Genomic DNA, 20,229 nt, shown 5'->3' with positions numbered 1-20,229 from the left:
TTAATGGGGACATCTTCCTCAAAAGGTGGCCTTCCGAAAATCCTTAGATTAGGCAGCAGGTGACTATATTAATTCACCGTTTGGATTTAATATCCAGAGATTTGTCAGGTGTTTTGGTGAAAGTTGCACTTCTCGGGCATCTTTCATCAGACGTATCTCTGCAGGGAATTGTTATGGACCACTCTGCATCTGCAAACACAAGTGAGCCTTCGCCAGTAAATTTTGTGGATGAGTGACTAAATGCATTTGTCACATCTTTGTTTTGACTTGATTGTTAGCTTGTAACAATGTTACCATGAGCTATCACTTGGTATACTTTGGTGTTTCTGTTTACAGGAGAGCAGCTTCCCAAGCCAGAAAAAGGAAAGATGAGGGTGCACAAAATAAATAATGTCAACAAAGCGTTGTCCTTCATCGAAAGCAAAGGGGTGAAGCTGGTTTCTATTGGATCTGAAGGTAAACTGCTTTTTTAAATTCATTCTAAGCATTGCCATTAGAAACTATTTTATTAGGTACATGCAGTCGTGGCCAAAAATATTGGCACCCTTGAACTTTTTTCAAATAACTCGCAATCTTCTCTCAAAATAAGTTGAAATTGACGAAAGTATTTGGTCTCCACAATTCTATATTTCACTGCTAATATTACAGAACCTTTGTTTTTGATTCCGAACTTAATATATCCTTTTTTTTACCAGAAAATAAAAAGAAATGGCATTGACAAAATTATTGACACCTTTGACTTAGTATTTGGTAGCACAACCGTTGGACAAAATAACTGAAGTCAAGCGCTTCCTATCACCATGAATGAGCTTCCTCCACCTCTCTACTGGCAGTGGGCGACTCTTCTTGTGCAAACAGCTCCAGTTCCCCCAGATTTGAAGGGTGCTTTCTCCCAACTGCTGTTTTCAGATCTCCCTACAGGTGTTCAATGGGATTTAGATCTGGACTCCTTGCCGACCACTTCAGAACAGTCCAGCGTTTTGTCTTGAACCATTCCTGGGTGCTTTTTGAAGTGAGTTTGGGGTCATTGTCCTGCTTCAAGACCCATGACCTTTGATGGAGACTCAGCTTTTTGATAGTGGGTTGAACATTGTGCTCTAAAATGCCTTGGTAATCTGATTTCATGATGCCATGCACACATTCAAGGAACCCAGTGTCAGAGGCAGCACAGCAACCCCAAAACATCACTGAACCTCCTCCATGTTTGACTGTAGGGAAGGTGTTCTTTTCTTTTGAAGGCTTCATTTTGTTTTCTGTAAACAGAGATGATGTGCTTTTCCAAAAAGCTCTAATCTCTCCACAGGACATTGTCTCAGAAGGATTTTGGCTTATTAACCTCCACCATCTTCGAAAATGGATGGAGGTTACTGTTTTCACCCCTTTCTGTTTGTTTTTTTTTTGTTTGTTTGTTTGTTTGTGAACAGTATTACGGAAAAACTCCTCGACGGATTTCGATGAAACTTGGTGGGGGGGGGGGTTAGGTATGGTCCAAGGATCATGCCATTAAATTTTGGACTTGGTCCCCCCCCTCCAAAAAAAAATTGTTAGAGAAATTTTTTTTTGCATTTGTACATGTTTTAAGTGATTTCCAACCCCCCCAAAAATTTTAGAGAGAATTTTTTTTTGCTTTTCTACATGTTTTAAGTGATTTCCAACCCCCCCAAAAATTGTTGCCCCCCAAAAAGGGAATTTTTTTTTTGCATTTCTACATGTTTTAAGTGATTTCCAACCCCCCCAAAAAAAATTGCTGGAGAAATTTTTTTTTTGCATTTCTACATGTTTTAAGTGATTTCCAACCCCCCCCCAAAAAAAATTGCTAGAGAAATTTTTTTTTTGCATTTCTACATCCTTTAAGTGATTTCCAACCCCCCCAAAAAATTGTTAGAGAAAAAAATTTTTGCAACTTTTTTTTCAACAAAATTTTGATTTCTTTTTTTTACATTTCTACATTTTTTACATTTTTACATTTTTTTATTTTACATTTTTACATTTTACATTTCTACATTTTTCACATATCTACATGTTTTAAATGATTTCCAACCCCCCCCCCCCAAAAAAAAAAATGTTGGAGAAAAGAACTATAACTCTGTCAGCACTGTTGACATCATATTTAATGAATAAGATATAAGGTTCACTTGAGTGACCCAGCAGTATTGGCGGCGGAGGTTTTGCACTCTCCCGAGTGCTCCCCCTCTAGGTCAGGTGTGTTTTGGCAAACTCCAGTCAGGCTTTCTTTTGTCTCTCTCTCAGCAGTGGGGTCCTCCTGGGTCTCCTATCATAGAACCCCATTTCATTGAGTTGGCGATGGATGGTGCGAGTTGAAACTGTCGTACCTTGTGTCTGAAGGTCAGCTTTAATCTGTTTGGCAGTTGATTGAGGTGCTTTCTCCACCATTTGAACAATCCTTCTCTGTGATCTTTGATGAAGTTTTCTCTTGTGGCCACATCCAGGGAGGCTGGCTACAGTGCCATGGGCATTAAACTTCCTTATAACATTGCGTATGGTGGACACAGAAACATCAAGGTCTCTGGATATAGACTTGTATCCTTGAGATTGTCCATGCTTGGCTACAATCTTGTGTCTAACTTCCTCAGACAATTCTCTGGTTTTCTTTCTTGTCTCCATGCTCATTGCGGTACACACGATGACACAAAACAGCAGAATGACTCCTTTTTCTCTATTCAAACTGGTTGAATGAGTGAAAAAGAAATTTTTTTTTTTTTAATATTGCAGGCACCTGCAACTCACCATAGGTGAGTTCAATTCCAAAGTAAAGGAAAATCACCTGTTTGAAATCTAATAATTTCTAAAAGGTGCCAATAATATTGTATGGGCCATTTTAGGATTTCTGTGTGGAATAAGCTAAGATTTAGTAATTTTTTCAGCTTTTTTTTGTTTTGTTCCACTGCAAACCAAAGAAATACATATTGTGGATACCAAGAGATTTTAAAATTTCTAAATATTCTGGAGGAAATGGTGCATTATTTGAAAAAATTGGAAGTGTGCCAAAAGTTTTGGCTGACAGTTAAGTGTTCACTACCTCACCCCTTACCCACCTCTCCAGGATTTTTTTATTTTTATAAAATGGGTATCGAGGCTTATGGAAGAGTTGAACAATGGGGTAAAGGGAAAACAGTGCAATAACAAGCAAATGTCCCCAGCACAAGGAGAGGAATTGCAGAAGATGAGTGGGAACAGGGTCTCAGCAGGTCTAAATGGGGGTGAAGGAGCAAATGGTGGCTTTGAGGGAGGGGGGTGGGTAGAAGACTTTAAATCCTGTCGGAAAGATGTCAAGATGATGGATTTGGGAAGCCAGTTACCCAGGTGAGATAAAAGAGTTGTGGAAGAATGGTGGTGTGTGTTGAGTTTTAAATTTGGAGAGAGTAACAAGGAAATAGTTTCTGGTGGCATTGTGACCCAGAGAGGTGAGCAGGTCAGGAAGAGCAAGATCAGAATGGAGCTTGTAAAAACTAATGATGATTAAGTGCTAGGTCACCGACCTGTGCATGGTGAACAAGTATCAGGTCCTGAGACTCATCATCCAATGGCATAGACCATTACATTCCAGGGCTTCAAGGGTGGTAATATGGGAAGCAGCAGCATGAGCCTCCAGTGGGGAGTCCTGGTCCTTGACACTGAATGAAGACCTTTTCACCATTATTATAAGCAGAGGAAGGCCGATGGCCTGGTTGCATAAATTTCCCTGATCCTTGAGGAAAGATTCCCCTTAAGGTACACTGTGATTCCTTAGCGAAGAATTTCCTTGAGGCCTGTTTCATAAACACCCTTAGGAAATCCTTAAGGTTGAGGATATCCTTAGGTGCTGTTACTGTGCTAGGCAACCACTCAGATTAGAGAGGTAGGAAGAGGTGTCCGAAAGCTCTGACAGCGAAGCGATCCACAAACTGGCTTCAGGAAGAGATGGAAGCACGAGTGGAGGCTTTTCTCAAGCATACGAGACAATACAGTGTGTCGTCGTATGGTGTGTGTTGTTGAAGTATGTTTGTGTTTAATTCCACTATAACTAGGCGGGGAACCCATGATTGTAGGTTTGGGGAGGGCGGGGTGCAAAAATTTACATTCCACTGAAAAATGTAATTTTGCCGAGCAAAGCGAGGGGAACCTTTTTATTTATATTTATATATATATATATATATATATATATATATATATATATATATATATTTTTTTTGTGGGACTATTCCCACCAAAAAAAGTTTTAAAGTCTATTCTAAATATAGACAAATTGCTCTCGTACACTAATGAAATGTTTTTTTTGCTCAAAACTCAACATTAATTTTAATTATTAGCTCATCCAATTGAATGAAAACCAGAAATTGCATATGATCAAAACAGATCCATAGCTCTGACATATTGAACAAAATTATTGCATATTGTTGTGGAAATGACTCCTGAGGGATCAAAGATCCTTCGTATAATTATCTTGCCAAAACGAAGTTTTTGCATGATATGTTAGTCAGCTTGTATGGTTTTTTTTTTTGTCTGTAATCATGTATAAAAAATTCTGCAGAGCACAGTTATCATCGGAAATTTTTGTAACTTCGCATATCAGAGGCCTATAGAGGTCCCTTTCAGTGCACAAAATTTTGAAGGTCAAGGTCACTTTGGCGCAAATCAGGGGAGTCGATGAAACCCTTATTTTTTGAGTAATTTTGATCGGATCGTCTTCAAACTTCATGGGAATATAGTTCATGGTCCGACGCTCAGCTGATTAATTTTTGGTGGCGATTAGCCTTGACCTTCATATGTTTTTTTTTTTGGTCTGTAATCACGTATAAATCACTCTGCAGAGCACAGTTATCATTGGAAATTTTTGTAACTTCGCATATCAGAGGCCTATAGAGGTCCCTTTCAGCGCATAAAATTTTGAATGTCAAGGTCAAAGGTCAAGGTCACTTTGTCGCAAATCAGGGGAGTCGACGAAACCCTTATTTTTTGAGTAATTTTGATCGGATCGTCTTCAAACTTCAGGGGAATATAGTTCATGGTCTGGCGCTCAGCTGATTAATTTTTGGTGGCGATTGGCCTTGACCTTCATGGTTAGTGCCTCAGGTCAAATATATTTGACCCCAAGGTCAAATTTTCAAGTTTTAGGAACCATATCGTGTAGTACCTCAAATTGAACACCTTGATGAGTGCTTTCTAGATATGTCAAGCTTGAAACATTATTACATCATTTGGTGACGTTATGAGGAAAAAGCATATTTTTCATGGTTACTCTGTAGAACGATTCTCATCGGAATCTCTCGTCGGCAGATATTCCTCAAGGAGTCTCTCCTGGTGGATAGCAGCTCTGTTCACCTCAGTGTGACCTTATAGAAGTCACACGTGGTCACCTTTTGGCAAGATACGGGTCACCCTGCGGGTGACATTGGTTTATTTTAGTTATTGCTTGGTGCATGTTTTATATGAAGGTAATATCATAGATTTCATGTGGGTTGAGGCAGTCTGAAATCATTCAAATGTGACAATTTTCCATGAAGTGTTATTTTGGAAGTCAAGGTTTGTGTTTAAGGATTGGGGGAGGGGGAGGGGACATGGTGCTCCCTTGAGTTTAAGGAATATTTGAATATACGATGATCCTCAACTTAAGGATGTCCTTAATGGGAAACTTAAAGAAATATTTAAGTGAATCCTTAAACCTTTCCTTAACAATGCTTTATTCAACTGGACTTTAGCCCTTTAGAGAACTCCAAGGCAGTGGCCAGCTTGTGTTCCATAAACACCATTTTTTTACCCCCCCTTCTACATTCTTTGCTTTGGAGCCTGGTGTTGGCTTCATGGTTAGGGTGGCGGCTTGGGATCCTAGGGTCCTGAGTTCGAGCCCGTCGGCCACTGAATTGATACACCGGGGGGTTGCCTCAGCCTGTCATCCTTCCGAAGTCGGCGAAATGAGTACCACTGTGTACTGGTAGAGGGGCACTGCATCAGCGACAGTCGCTCATCCAAGAAATGATAGCTACCCTGGAAGCTAAGCTGCCATACGCAAGAAGAAGATTATTCTTTGCTTCCATTCCTTTCTTGCATTCCTATTTGTTTTTTTTTTTCCTTCCATTCTCCATGTCCTCTCTCTTCTCTTCCTTTCCCCCCCCTCTTTCCTCTCCTTTCTTCCTTTTTTTTTCTCTCTCTCTTCTCCTCTCTTCCTTTTTTCCCCCTCTCCTCTCCTCTTCCTCCCCCCCTCTGTCCTCTCTTCCTTTTTTTCCCTCTCTCCTCTTCTCTTCCTTTTTTTTTCCCCCTCTCTCCTCTCCTCTCCTCTCTTCCTCCCCCCCCTCTCCTCTCTTTTTTTTTTTCTCCTCTCCTCTCCTCTCCTCTCCTCTCCTCTCCTCTCCTCTCCTCTCCTCTCCTCTCCTCCTCTCCTCTCCTCTCCTCTCCTCTCCTCTCCTCTCCTCTCCTCTCCTCCTCTCCTCTCCTCTCCTCTCCTCTCCTCTCCTCTCCTCTCCTCTCCTCTCCTCTCCTCTCTCTCTCCTCTCTCTCTCTCTCTCTCTCTCTCTCTCTCTCTCTCTCTCTCTCTCTCTCTCTCTCTCTCTCTCTCTCTCTCTCTCTCTCTCTCTCTCTCTCTCTCTCTCTCTCTCCCCTCTTTTTTCTGTCCTTTTCTTGTTCATCTCATGCTTCCTACTAGAAGTGAAATGTTATCTTTATTTGTTCTTCAGAAATTGTTGATGGAAATACAAAGATGACCTTGGGCATGATCTGGACTATCATCCTCCGTTTTGCCATCCAAGACATTTCTGTTGAAGGTACAATTGGTTCTCATCAAAAAGTAACCTTAATGTTGCATTTCACAATGATGCTTTTTTTTATTTGGCTGCTTGTTAATAATGGTTCCATAAGGATTGTTGCCTGATTGTACATCTAGTTTAGCTGGATCACATGTAAATTTTAGGACCATCGAATGGAGAGGAAAGTTATCCTGAAACTGTTTTAATGATACTTTCTCATGAATTGGAGATTTTGCACGGTGGTCCACAAAATATTGATGATGTTAATTGCCCTCGCTGAAGGATTCGGAGAGGGTGTTGCATTTGGGTCCGTTTGTTTGTCTGTCTATCTGTCTGTCTGTCTTTGTCTGCACAGAACTTTCGTGCTTTTCTCCGCAACCGCTTATCGGATTGAGACAATTTTCATCATTGGTGTGGCAGCCATGTTGGAAAAATGGAAAAACTTTGGACCTCTGTATCTCTGAAACCGCACCAAGGAAAAATTTGAAACTTGACACATAGCAAGTACTCATGGGGAATCTGTGATTTTTTTTTTTTTAAATGATTTCATAGGTGCCCTCGTTATGACGTCATAATTGCATATGAAGAACGCCACTTCCGATCAGTATGAAAAGTTTTGAGGGTCATCTCAGAGTAAAAAGGTCCACAGAAACAAATTTCATGACGTCATCGGTTATGTGATTCATTACTCACATGTTCCCCAAGCCTTGGAGAGATACCAGGGTGTTCATGAATAGGTAGCATAGCCTGGCAGCCATATTGGATTGAACGAAAATCTTAAAATTGTTCTGTTGAACTGCTTCATCAATTGATGTGAAACTTCACAATTATGATGTAGTATTCATGGTGGATATATGTTTTAAATTTCAACCTGATCGGACACACAGTCTGGCAGCCAGAATTATATAATATTTTGAATCTGGGTTCAGGGATTGAAATCAAACTTTGTGCAAGTATGTATCGTGATGTAATGTGGGTGGAGGTATATCTGTCGACGTCACAATATTGAAGAATGCCCTTGTCGTTATTTCTTTATTTATTTATAATTTTTTTTTTTTTTGCTTTACTGGTTCTCATCAAAAGGTAATGCCTGGAAATGTAATGTGGAATGATGTGGACCCTAATGGTCCAAGCTTCAGTGCATGTGATTATTTTCCATGGTGGAATTTGAAGAGTCAAAGTGCTTGTACAAAAGTTTCAAGCTCTCATGGAGTTGAGGTTGCAAGTTGTGGAATTGTACCATTCGATCCACTCGATCCATGTGTACTTGTGGCTCAGTCAGGAATAATTTTTCAATTAGAGGACGTGCATAAAGGCAAAGTAATTGCATTGAACATGTTCATTACAAATAATATCTCCAAAGGCTATCATTTATATTATTTGATGAATCCACTTTTTAGTCACAAATGTAGGTGTCGTCACTTTCTCGGCTGTGAGACTGTCTCGCGTCAACTGTGTACTTAAGAGAAACTTATTTAATTATTTATTATTTATTATTATATTGTTTTTATTTTTGCAGAATCTTCAGCAAAGGAGGGGTTGCTGCTTTGGTGCCAGAGAAAGACACAACCTTATAAAAATGTTAATGTTCAAAACTTTCATACTAGGTATGTTTTCTTTTTGTTTCCAAAACCACTTTCAAAGAATTATTCATGAGGGGTGTTCAAAATGTTATTCACCAGGACCCTAAAGTCATGGCTAATTTGTTTTGAAATTTTCACAAGGCTTTGTTGTGAGAATATGGAGAAGACAAATTAAGAATTTGGTCAAAAGGTCATCACATAATTGAAAATTTTCATCCATTTGAAATGAAATTTTAAGAATTTGCATTTTGAGCTACTGACTTGGTGAACCAATCAAAGCTGGAAGTTTGTTGTGTTTTTTTTAATTTTATTTTATTTTTAGTTTCAAAGGTCAAAGTTGCATAAAATCATCAATTTTCAACCCATTGACTTGAAATTTGAACAAGGCTTGCATAATCTGTGTTTTACTGTGAAAATATCTCAAAAAGTTGTGGACTAATTCAGATGAACTTTGGTGAAGTTCCAGATACTAGAATTTCTCAGTGATTCTTCATCATTGAGAGATGGCCAAAAATGATATATAGCATCATATTTCTTTGAATTTATTCGCACGCCATTTATAGGAAGAATTTATTCAATTTTGGTGAAGATCCGAATTTGAAAATTTTCAAGTGATTCTTCACCATCGATTGATGTGGCTAAAACCGATATATGGCATGATATCTCAAAAAGTTATTGACGGATTTGGACAAAACTTGCTGAACAGGCTGGGTGTGTCGAGGACAAATCAATTTGATTTTGGTTCAGGTCTGGATCCAGATCCGGTCCATCAGTGGGATACAAAACAAACTGTTCATAATGGGAGAGCAGAGGTATGTGCTCCACTGAGTGCCATTCTAGTTTTTAGTTTTCATGATGTTTAGCATGATGAAGAAGAAGTTGTCCAAATACAAAGTGGTTGCGGATGGGCTTTGCCTTTTCAGATGCTTTCTAGGTAATCTGACATTGTTTCCTTTTCCGAGTACAATTCAGAAGTTTGACAAGTCCTACAATTACAGATATTATGAAAATTGAGCATCATTGTATCATCAAATGTTTATGCAAAAAATGTCAGATCCAAAGAAATCCATTAGTGTGTGGTGCCTTTGTATGGAAATGGTTACCCCCTCATTGTCTACATTAGAAAATGCACAAATCACCTCAAGGGTTGGGAAGTCAGCCTGAATTTTGGAAGTTAAACCAGGAGTAGGTTACTAAAAGAATGGTGCATCCTTGAGTTGGTGGGAAAGTAGCTAAACCAAAGGAGATTTATTTGAAAAAAAAACCAACGATGTCACCGATGTATTTTGTGATGTATGAGCAGCAAAATTTGTGCTTTGGCCTCCATAGGAGATTCCAATCATGTTGAGAGCTTTAGCTTCTCCAAAATCCAGGACAGACAGACAGATGTGATGCTGGGGATCCAGCCCATAGAAGAGAGCCATACTCCATTCCATCCATCCACTGGGACCATACTCTGTGCAAAGCGTTGGTGCTGCCTAAGCAGTCTCCTAGGCTATTGGGCACAATCCTAGACGTGTCGCCACTCCGACGCAGGACCCCAGCAAGCTGGTACTCATTTTGCCGACCTCAGAAGGATGACAGGCTGAGTCAACCCCACCTGGTATTAATTCAACAGCCAAGTGGGATTTGAACTCAGGACCCTTGGATCCCAAGCCCACCACCCCAACCATTAAGTCAACACCAAGCACGTATATTCTCCATTGAGCTCCAAACAAAGTCCTTATAGACCGAGTAGATCTAATGTTTCAACGGAAGACTAAATATGCACAGCTTGCCGCTGGCTTTGGAGGCCATCTTTGCTATTTGCGTAGCCCAGGAAAGGTCATGGATGATAATGATGCCTATAATTTCAAGAGATTGAATATCTTCCAGTGGCTGATCATGGAAATCGGTAGGTCAGTTCGTCGAGCACTTTCTGTTCAACAGTGTGGAGTCGGCTGAATAAAGGAAGACAGAGTTTGCCAGAGCATCGGAGAGGTGGTTTATATGGACTAGCAACAAGACTGGTCGACTCGTCTGTGTTGACATTTAAATCCCATCTTTATGTCCAGCGATTCGCCAATGACGATTAACTGACTGAAATAACAGGTGCGTTGGAAGGCACAATCTGAACATTTTCCATATTGCTGGCAAAGTTTGAAAGACAAATGGAACAAATCCAATGCAGTCAAGATTGAAATGTGTAAAAGTTGGCATATCTGAGGTTATTGTGACCATCTTATTCTTGGAATGTTTTGAATGTTTCTGACTATTAATCTTTGATTTTAAAATATGTTTCCTTATCCTTTTGAGGCCTTATGGCTGATTCTTTCAGGAAGAGCTTGTATTGAGCTCATTGCATTGGCATGTATTATCTTGATTGTTCAGACATGAAATGTAAAGGCAACCAAGTCATGCTGCTCGATTAGGTTTGTGATGCCTTGTGAGTCACTGAAATGTTAAACCATTTTGGGAATGACTCTTGGCATTCCTGCTTGTTGTGAACGTGTGTAGTGTTGAGTGTGATTAAGCTTTGTACTGAAAAACTTGCTGTTCGAACTGAAACTTCTGTTCTTTATATGTAACCTTGTTTGTAAAATTTACTCATTTGTAGTTGGAAAGATGGCCTGGCTTTCAATGCCTTGATCCACCGTCATCGGCCTGAACTTGTGCCTTACGAGACGCTCAAAAAGGTAATAATGTCAGTTCCAGTTGGTCTCATTGTCTCCCATTCACCTGTCCATGTTTGTCTGTAATCTAAGCATCACTTGATATCTTAGCTTAATGGTAGTGCTCGTGGTGGTTTCAGACTGGCTGAAACTGACCACGAGTCACATGGTGTCTTGAGCTGCGGTCCACCTCCCATTGTCTGGTCGACTGCATGCAATGACCAGACAATGGTTCAGCCGGACTCGGGACGGGCCCCTCCTATAGGACACGTACTACTGCTGTGTCCCGTTGACACGAGTCGTACTCCCCTCACTCAGAATTTCTCCACGGTGCGTGCGACTCGCTGCATGCGGCATGGCCCTCTCAGGAGAACCTGTTGGGGTTGGCGACTGGTAGTCCACCAGCAACCTTATGTTCCTGACCTCGGTTGGCCTAGCTGTACGTAGTTAACCACTGGATCGTTGTGTGCTAGACGCCACCGACCCGGCAATCTCAGTTAGCACCGTGCCCCGCACTCCTACGGGCAAATGGTTTTTCCCACCATGCCAGTAGCGCAGATCCGGTGGACTGTATCTGGACGCCGGGTCGGCACTCGTCGCAGGTGGCTTCATATGAACCAATGGATGGTTTCATGGTCCCAAACTGCTACGGACATCCACTCCGGTGGTCTGGAGCTTAGTCTCTCACCTGTGCACAAGGGGGAAGTACAATGGAGCAGGGCTGTGCAGCCCTGGGAGGGGTGGCGTTGAGTTGGCACTGTCCTCTCCTCTCCTCATGGTTCCACTTTTTGGTTTTTCTTTCTAAGGTACACTTAAAGACTTGGAAAAGTATTACTCTGTGCTGTAACTTGTTCAGCATGAATATTCAAACAATTTTTGTTTGTTTTGTTTGCAGGAAGATGCCACCACCAATTTGAATTTTGCTTTTGATGTTGCTGAGAAGCATCTGGACATCCCAAAGATGTTGGATGCTGAAGGTTGGTGTCTTTAAAAAATTTTTTAAAAGTTGAAGCTTTGCTTGTTTATTATTTTTTTAAAATTTTTTTGGAGCTGTTTGGAAACCTCACTATTTTTGAGTTCCTGGTTTATTTATTCTTTTAAAAAATATTATATACACGTTTTGAATACAAAATCTCGGTTCGTGGAAGAGCCAAGCGATTGAGGGTACAAAGGTGATGTAACAGACTGACAGTGGGGCCACTTTTTTTTTTGTTGTTTTTTTTTTTTTTTTCTTTCTTGCTGCTGTTTACTTAATCAGCTGTAATTAATTTTCACAGTTTTTAAATTTCTTACTATTACTTTACAAAAAAAATATTCTCCATGAATTATAATTCCTGAAAATTTTAACAAGAAAACACAGTATGAACATGTTTGTTTGAAACAAAATATACCTTTTAAATATGAGCAACAAGAGAGCGTTTTCTCCGCACAAGTAGACCTCAAGTCTTGAGTTCAATACTCTCGCATATTTGTTAAACTGGAACGGCATTCGGTAAGGCACATACCTCCGCGAGGCTGAACCGTAAACGTTTTATATCCCATTGAGAGGCCGGATCTGGATCCGGACCTCAACCAAAATCTCATCTGCTTCTTGTTGTCAACTACCCAACTCATCCACCTAGTTTTTGAATAACCCATCCACAACTTTCCTCATACGTCGTGCCATATAATCGTTTTTTTAGTGCCATCTCTCTGATGAATCGGTGAAAAAATTATTGTATCTGGATCCTAATCTTCACCCAAATCGAATCAATTTGTCCTTGTCACGCACCCTACCTGTCCACCAAGTTTCGTACAAAGTACTCAATAACCTTTTGAGATATCCTGCTCACAGGCAGACAAAAAGACAGACAGGGGTGAAAACATTACCTCCTTCCAAATTCGGTGGAGGAGATGATGAAAAGTCAAATGTCTACCTTAATCAAATGTCTGTAATTAATGTAACAATTACCAAACTTTTTTTTTTTTTAACCAGACTTTTTAATCCATCCTTTTACCATGGTGTCGTACTTTTCACACAAAAGCATGTGACAACCTCTCAGTTGTTTTGGCAAGGAACGGATCTTCTTCTTCAGGTAGGCAGCCTTTATACTTCCGACTGTGCTCTTTTATGGGCCGCCCCAGCTGCGTTTGGGGTTTCCTGATGGCACGTGCTAAACCAATGTCCACAGCGGTATGGTCAATCTTGGCATGGAGCTGGTTGTCATAGTTATAATCTCCTCTCTTCCTTTTTTGAGTATTTTTGGCCATGAAAGTATCGCCGCCGTTGTTGGCAGCCTGTATGGTTTTGGATTACTTTTTGCATTTCACAATGCTGACTGTTTGACAGGCCAGGAGTTTTCAGAGGATTCGTAGATTTTTATTCATTTCCACAATATTTGAAAGTGAGGGATTAGACAATGGGGAGTAGAAATGGGGTGAACAAGAACCGATTAAGCAAGGGAAGGTAACACTAACCTGAAGTAAGAGGGTTGTGTTTGGGAGGGTTAATGGGGGTAAAACAAATTGGTGGAAAGGTTGGGGGATGGCAGGAGATGGTCATGCACAGCCTGCTTGAAGCTTTGCAGGGCAAACTCGGATCGAACACCCTTGGGTAGGCAGTTCCACAAATGGTAGAAAGGAGGAATTAAAGAGTAGAGGTTGGTGGAAAGCCTTGATTTTGGGATTTTAACCAGTGGAGGGTTGGTTTAATAACTTGTGCATCCTGAAAGAGCTGGGTAGGGTTGGAAGGTTGAGTGGGTTTATCTATTAATGTAGTTTTTAATTCGTCCAACAGTATATTGATGTTTAAGACTTTGATTTATCCAATGTCGTGCTACTACAAGTAGTGTGTGTGTATATGTATGTATATGTATGTATATATAGTATATATATATATATATGTATATGTATATGTATATGTATATATATATATATATATATATATATATATATATATATATATATATATATATATATATATATATATATATATATATATATATATATATATATATATATATACACTAGACGACCCGTGAACCCGTTGGGTTCCCAATGTGATAGTGGTTGATTTTTAAAAAATCATTTCAAAAATAACAATAAAAAGATAGCTCCAGCGAACTATACAGCTGAGGTTGTTTGCATTGATCAAATTCTCCCGAAGAGTACTTCACTGAATCGCGAATTGATTTTAAAATAATTTTTTTGTTGCCCTATTTGACCGAAACTTGATACTGTACACCGTAGGAGAATGGTGAGTAAGGTGGCCCTTAAATTTTTGCGCTATCGTGTACCGTTTTTGCTGTATTTTAGGAACAGACATACATACATACAAGATGAGAGTTTTAGTAATACAGTAGACTAGGCGTAAGTCGTCACCATTGGGACCGAGAAAAAAGTGACGACGTAGAAATGTGACAACTTATGCGTATGCGAACATTCATGATGACTGGGGTGAAGGATGAAGTCGCGCGTGGCCTGGACACAAATGTGTGAGAGCCGGCTATTGTACCAAGAGGAAAACACAATCCTCGGGGCATAGATGGGGGTGAGTTGGTGAGTTGGAAAGTGATCAAGCAAAGATGGAATTCATGAATCAGTTTATCAAAAGTAAAGATAATGAACAACTCTGTAAGACAACTCGTATACCATCGGTGATGGTATGGTGACAAATTACATGACACACAGTCATCGTGGTGATGATTACCACTCAATGCCTATGTGTAAGTGAGTGCGGTAATGTACAAAACAAGCCAAGATAAACCCATGATCGGACTTCAACACTAAGCTCGATCGATCCTTTACTCTTCGCGAAGTAATCCGTTATGTTTGACTGCCTCAAACTCTTGGGCATCTGGTGCATGAGAAAGGATTCAAACCGGTCATTGTATTCCATGATGTTGGCTGGGCAATCCTCCACCGAAAGACAGTTTTGGCCGAATCGGCCGAAACCGAATATTTGGCTGAGCCGACATTTGCCGAAACCAGATGATGAGCACGTCATCGACATCTTCAAAGGACACGCATTTCACGCATTTCACACTTCCCACCGGCCTCACGATCTTCTCCACTTGTCCAAATATCTTGCCCTTATTCTTCAAGATATCGTTCAATGTCTGCCGTTTGATGTCCAACTTCTCAGCTATGTCTGTTTTCTTCATCAGTGGATTTGCCTCACAAAACTGGGTAATGTCGTATTTTTCTTGGAAGGTTTTAGTTGTAAGCTTACGCTTGGTCGCCATTGTCCTGCCTGCAGTGCGATCAACGTGTGTACGCAGTTATAAATAGCCTATCACTGGCGGTGTAAACCAATGAGTGAGCATCACGATTCCATGAAATCGGGCTTCTCACGAGGCAGCAGTTCCGTGTGACGAGTTAGGAGTGGTAATTTACTTGAGTTTCCATTACGTGGGAATGGACAACATCTGACGACTTAGACGAAGTGACGACTTAGAGATGATGACTTACAGAGGGATGACCCTTTATTCAAAGGGATTTAACATGAGATAAATTCGGGACTTTTTGACGCTGCCGACTTAGGCGAAGTGACGAGTTACACGCTGCCGACTTACACCTAGTCTACTGTATACACCTAGTCTTACACCTAGTCTATATATATATATATATATATATATATATATATATATATATATATATATATATATATATATATATATATAGATATATATACACACAACAGTTTATGAATTTGCAATTTGGCAAGCCATCTAAATGAAGTTGTAAACGAGCACTGCTCTCCCATAAACCCCACTGCACTCGTACCCTTTTCTCCTCTGATGTAATCATATCTCTCGGAGTTCATTCTTGTGCTGTTTTCAGAGTTTGTGAGAATCTTGTTCAACAAATGAAAACACAGTAATTTGCCCCAAACATGGCAATCTTCCAGTGATTCTTCTCCCACCCACCCCCACCCCCCTTTTTTCCTATGTTAAGTCTCAGTTGCTTAGTTCTGTTGCAATGATGTAATTCGGTCCAAAGAAATATTTTGTCAATTTTTTTTTTTTTTTTTGATGAACATGACCAAATGTGCACATGCTACTTTTTGAAGTTCTTCTAATTGTTTCTTGACTTTTTTTTATTTTTATTTTATTTAATAGTTTTTTCTTTTCAGCCTGAAGTTTTAATATTTTGAAATGACAGAAATAAATTTGATTTGTCTGACGCGCTGCTGATCGTGTTTTGTCGCACAGACATTGTAAGCACTCCCCGGCCAGATGAGAAAGCCATCATGACTTACGTGTCGTCATTCTACCATGCGTTCTCCGGGGCACAAAAGGTTTGTGTGGGGTCTGTGTGTGGGTCTTCACTCTGGGGTGTGCATTATTGTTTGCTCTATTAATTCTGCAAAGTTGTACATTTTATGAAGTGGGGTGGGGGGGGGGGGTCTTCTCTGTAAAACCTGCTTGTTATTTTGTTTCTCACTTGTTTTCCTTTGGGCAGGACTTTCATATCTACTAAATCTTCAAGTTAGTTTTGTTGAGGTATTTATTGCCTTTCCTGTGATTTTGCTTGCCATGGGTGAAAAAGCTTTGTTTCACCATCACAAGGCATGCTCCAGTTTTCCTCACTTTTAAATGGAATAATAATTAATCGTGAAAATAATAATAATTTGTGGTATTGTGACTGACTGCTCTGGTCTCTGTGTATTGAGCTTTATATGTACCTTGTATTTTGCTGACGTTGCTGCACCTTGCTCTCACCAAATCCTCCATATCTTTGCGCCCGTGTGTTTACCAGCTTCCTTAAACTCACCGCAAACCCTTCCTTTCATTTTTATTTTCTTTTGCCCACAATTTGCTATTCTAGGATTGCAGCATCCATGTTCTGGAATGTTTTAACTCGTGTTTTGTGCCTTTTTATTTATTTATTTTTGCTCTTGAACACAGTGGACTTGTGAGATGCATGTGTGAAAGTATTGAGAATGGCATGTTGTAATATTTCACCATTGTTAATGCTGAACTTTGTCAAAGATTACAAGTTGATTATTTGCTGATTAGTGCACTTTATATGGCTGTCTGAAAAGTAAATGGGGATTTATTTATTTATTGGTGGAAAAGTGGTGGTTGGGTAGCTTTTCAAATTTAAAAATGGCCACATTTTTGTTTTATTAGGTTTAAGGTTGTTGTTCAATAAATTGTATTTGTTTAATGAAATTGGTCATTGACAAACAAGGTGATTTGAATGAGCAGCTTTTAAAAAAATTGATTTTTATTTATTTTCTCCTTTTCAACTTTTGCCATGGTCATTATTTTAATTATATAATCCATTTTGCAGGCCTAATTGCAGCTGTCACTTATTTGAAACTTAAATTGAAAGCTTGAGTTGAAGGATTTATTGAAGACTAAGTTGTTTATCCCTCTTTATCAGTAATTTTACTTTGGATCAAGACATTGTTTTTTGAGACTCAGACACCTGTATTATTTGTACTCACAGGCAGAAACTGCTTCCAATCGTATCTGCAAAGTGCTGGCAGTAAACCAGGAGAACGAGCGGTTAATGGAGGATTATGAGCACCTGTCCAGTGATGTAAGTACTTATATGAGTTCCCTTTCAGGGAACTTCAACGTGGGAGGAAGCCATTAGACCAGTCAAAGCCTGCGTTATGGTTGCCAACCTATGGTTATTTGTCCGTGCTCTGTCCTTTTTTGAATGCCGAGCATCAAGCAAGGAAGCAGCATGCCTCGTTAAAAAAAAAAGTCTTTGGTGTGACTCAACCAGAGTTTGAACTCCCAGACTCAGGGCAGATGCTCTAACTATTGCACCACTGAGTCTGGTTATCCCCATGCTTTTTGAAAAATAAAGTTAAAAAAAAAAGTGTGGAGGATATTGTAGCCTGTCTGTCTGTCTATCCATCACACTATCTCCTCCTAAACAGTTGTGCAGAAATTTACCAAACTTAGTTGTGATCACCACAAATCAAGAAGGTGCGAGAGCAGTATCATTTTTGACTCCGCCACCTGGAGCAGGATCAAAAGATCAAATACATAAAAATGCAATTACGGCACTTATTAAAAGAACATTTTTCAATGAAACATTGTATGTGCGATCAACATTTGGGGACGCATGAAATATGTAACGATTTTTGAGATTTGACTCCCGATTCATGTCCGAGGGTGGGGACTCTAGGTCTTGTCAAAATGGGGGGAAAAAAAATCTTTAAATCAAAATTTGATATTGGGTTCTTCCTGGGGGATCTTCTTTGCCATATTTCAACTTTGCTTTAGGTGGGAAGCATGGGGATTTGCGATTGCGTGCCATTGACCTCGCTGTAGTTGGAATTGTATTGTATTACGAATGGGCAAAGCCAGGATATTTTTTTTTCTTTATTCAAAGAATCGTTCAAAGTAAACAAAGCCAAAATTGATAATGAAGACTTTTTATGAAGTGAGGTATCATTTATCTCCTTCCCTCCGAAGTTGTTGAACTGGATCAACCGTACTATCCCTTGGCTGGAGAATCGTGCACCAGAAAACACGATGGCAGCCACGCAGCAGAAGCTGGAGGATTTTCGCAGCTATCGTCGGGAGCAGAAGCCTCCAAAAGTTCAGGAAAAGTGCCAACTGGAGATCAACTTTAACACATTACAAACGAAGCTGCGGCTTATGAACCGCCCAGCCTTTATGCCTTCTGAAGGCAAACTCATTTCGGTAAGTCAGCTTTGTGGAACCTACGAATGGTTTGGAAGATTTTTTATTTTCAAGAAAGGTGTGGGTATGAAGGGGCCAATGGGTTTCATGGAGGATGTTTGGAAGGATTGGTCTAAGCTCAGTTCTTCATACAGGACATTGGGAATTCCTGGTCCAAGCTGGAACATGCAGAGAAGGGCTATGAAGAATGGCTACTGAATGACATCCGTCGTCTGGAGCGCCTGGACCACCTGGCGGCAAAATTCAGACATAAAGCCTCAACCCATGAAGCCTGGACAGATGGTACAATAATTTTGCAATCTTTCTTTCCCAGCACCAGCATAAGATCATTGATAATGATGGTCTGCACGTTTTGGGATCTCTCCACATGTTCAGATTATGCAGGCCGAATACAGACAAAACCTTCACAGTTTGTCGGTACATTTGCTGTTGCACAATCGTTAGCATGTATTTTTATTTATATATCTATATCTCTCTCTCTCTCTCTCTCTCTCTCTGATGTTTCAGGCATGGCAAAGACATTGGCATCGAAGGATTATGAAGCGGTCTCCCTTTCGGAACTGAAGGCTCTCATCAAGAAACATGAGGCATATGAGAGTGATCTGACAGCTCACCATGATCGTGTTGAGCAGATCGCCGCCATTGCACAGGAACTCAAGTGCGACACTTTTTGTTGCTTTGGCTCAACCTTGATGATAACAATAATGAAGTATTGTAATGGATGAGGGGAGGTTAAGAAATGGGCATGGGACCTATGAACAATAAATGGGTGCGTACTGTGGGGCTGACAAGATTGAGGTGAGCCACCACTTTTGGAATAATGGAAGGAAGGGTGGGAATACAGAATTCAGATCCAATCACGTTGTTTAAATATAATGTGTGTTGTCATTCCAAACTTGAGTATACCAAGCTGTCGATGTTTATAAATGTTGGGGGCATCGCGAGTGAAAAGTAAAAAGTACTGAAAGCTCCAAAAAAAGCCCAAATGTTCAAAAATATTTTTTGGAAAACCAGAGTGCTTTATCACCGGTGAATCGAGATAGCCACACACGCAACAATAGCAGGGAACGGAAAGTGTAGGTCATGTGACCACGTTTCTCAGGAAATGCTTACTGGTGTTAAACCTTTTAGTCTTTTGTCCTGGTTGTTTGGGTGGAATGTGCAGAATTTTGTACCCGGATATGGTGAAGTTCGGTGACAAGTTTGCAGACTTTAAATTAATGGCAACTTGTTGTAATACCTCGATGTCTGCAATTTTTGTCGAACAAGATGTCAAAATCTATTTATGTACGTACATGCACAAACAGAGGTTTGTGTTTATGGGATTGTGGACAATGTGCCCCTCCCTCTTCCTCCCATCCCCTATGCATCATATCCAATCTCCTCACCCTAGTTGTATGATCCCTCCCACAATGCACTTCTTTCTTCACTCCTGACTGTTTCTCAACCCCCCCCCCTTATCCTCCTATTTCTTTCCTTTCTCCCTCTTCTTACCTTTCTTTTGTTCATGTTAATTTGGTACATTTACCATCCTGTCCTCCTCTCTGTATATGGTCGGTTTGCACAGCAAGATTTGCACTGGATCACGTGACAGAAGTTGTATTTG

General features: G+C 40.2%; 1 protein-coding gene across 1 annotated transcript in view; it reads left to right on the top strand.

Moving 5' to 3' along the window:
* The window catches only part of LOC147027826 (alpha-actinin-1-like), a 49,329-nt gene that overhangs the window by 15,147 nt on the left and 13,953 nt on the right, over nucleotides 1–20,229 (top strand). The window contains exons 3-12 of the mRNA XM_085877446.1: nucleotides 337–456; nucleotides 6,672–6,758; nucleotides 8,260–8,347; nucleotides 10,920–10,998; nucleotides 11,870–11,951; nucleotides 16,167–16,252; nucleotides 17,410–17,502; nucleotides 18,393–18,623; nucleotides 18,758–18,905; nucleotides 19,131–19,281. Of these exons, the coding sequence (XP_085733572.1) occupies nucleotides 337–456; nucleotides 6,672–6,758; nucleotides 8,260–8,347; nucleotides 10,920–10,998; nucleotides 11,870–11,951; nucleotides 16,167–16,252; nucleotides 17,410–17,502; nucleotides 18,393–18,623; nucleotides 18,758–18,905; nucleotides 19,131–19,281 (1,165 nt within the window). The remainder of the gene's footprint in view (nucleotides 1–336; nucleotides 457–6,671; nucleotides 6,759–8,259; nucleotides 8,348–10,919; nucleotides 10,999–11,869; nucleotides 11,952–16,166; nucleotides 16,253–17,409; nucleotides 17,503–18,392; nucleotides 18,624–18,757; nucleotides 18,906–19,130; nucleotides 19,282–20,229) is intronic.

This window comes from Eptatretus burgeri, chromosome 4 (genome assembly GCF_056783735.1).
Source record: "Eptatretus burgeri isolate ZD-2024b chromosome 4, Ebu_testis_v1, whole genome shotgun sequence".
Classification (NCBI taxonomy): domain Eukaryota; kingdom Metazoa; phylum Chordata; class Myxini; order Myxiniformes; family Myxinidae; genus Eptatretus; species Eptatretus burgeri.
The sequence above is the reverse complement of the archived record's forward strand: the minus strand, read 5'-3'. Positions and strand labels throughout refer to the sequence as shown.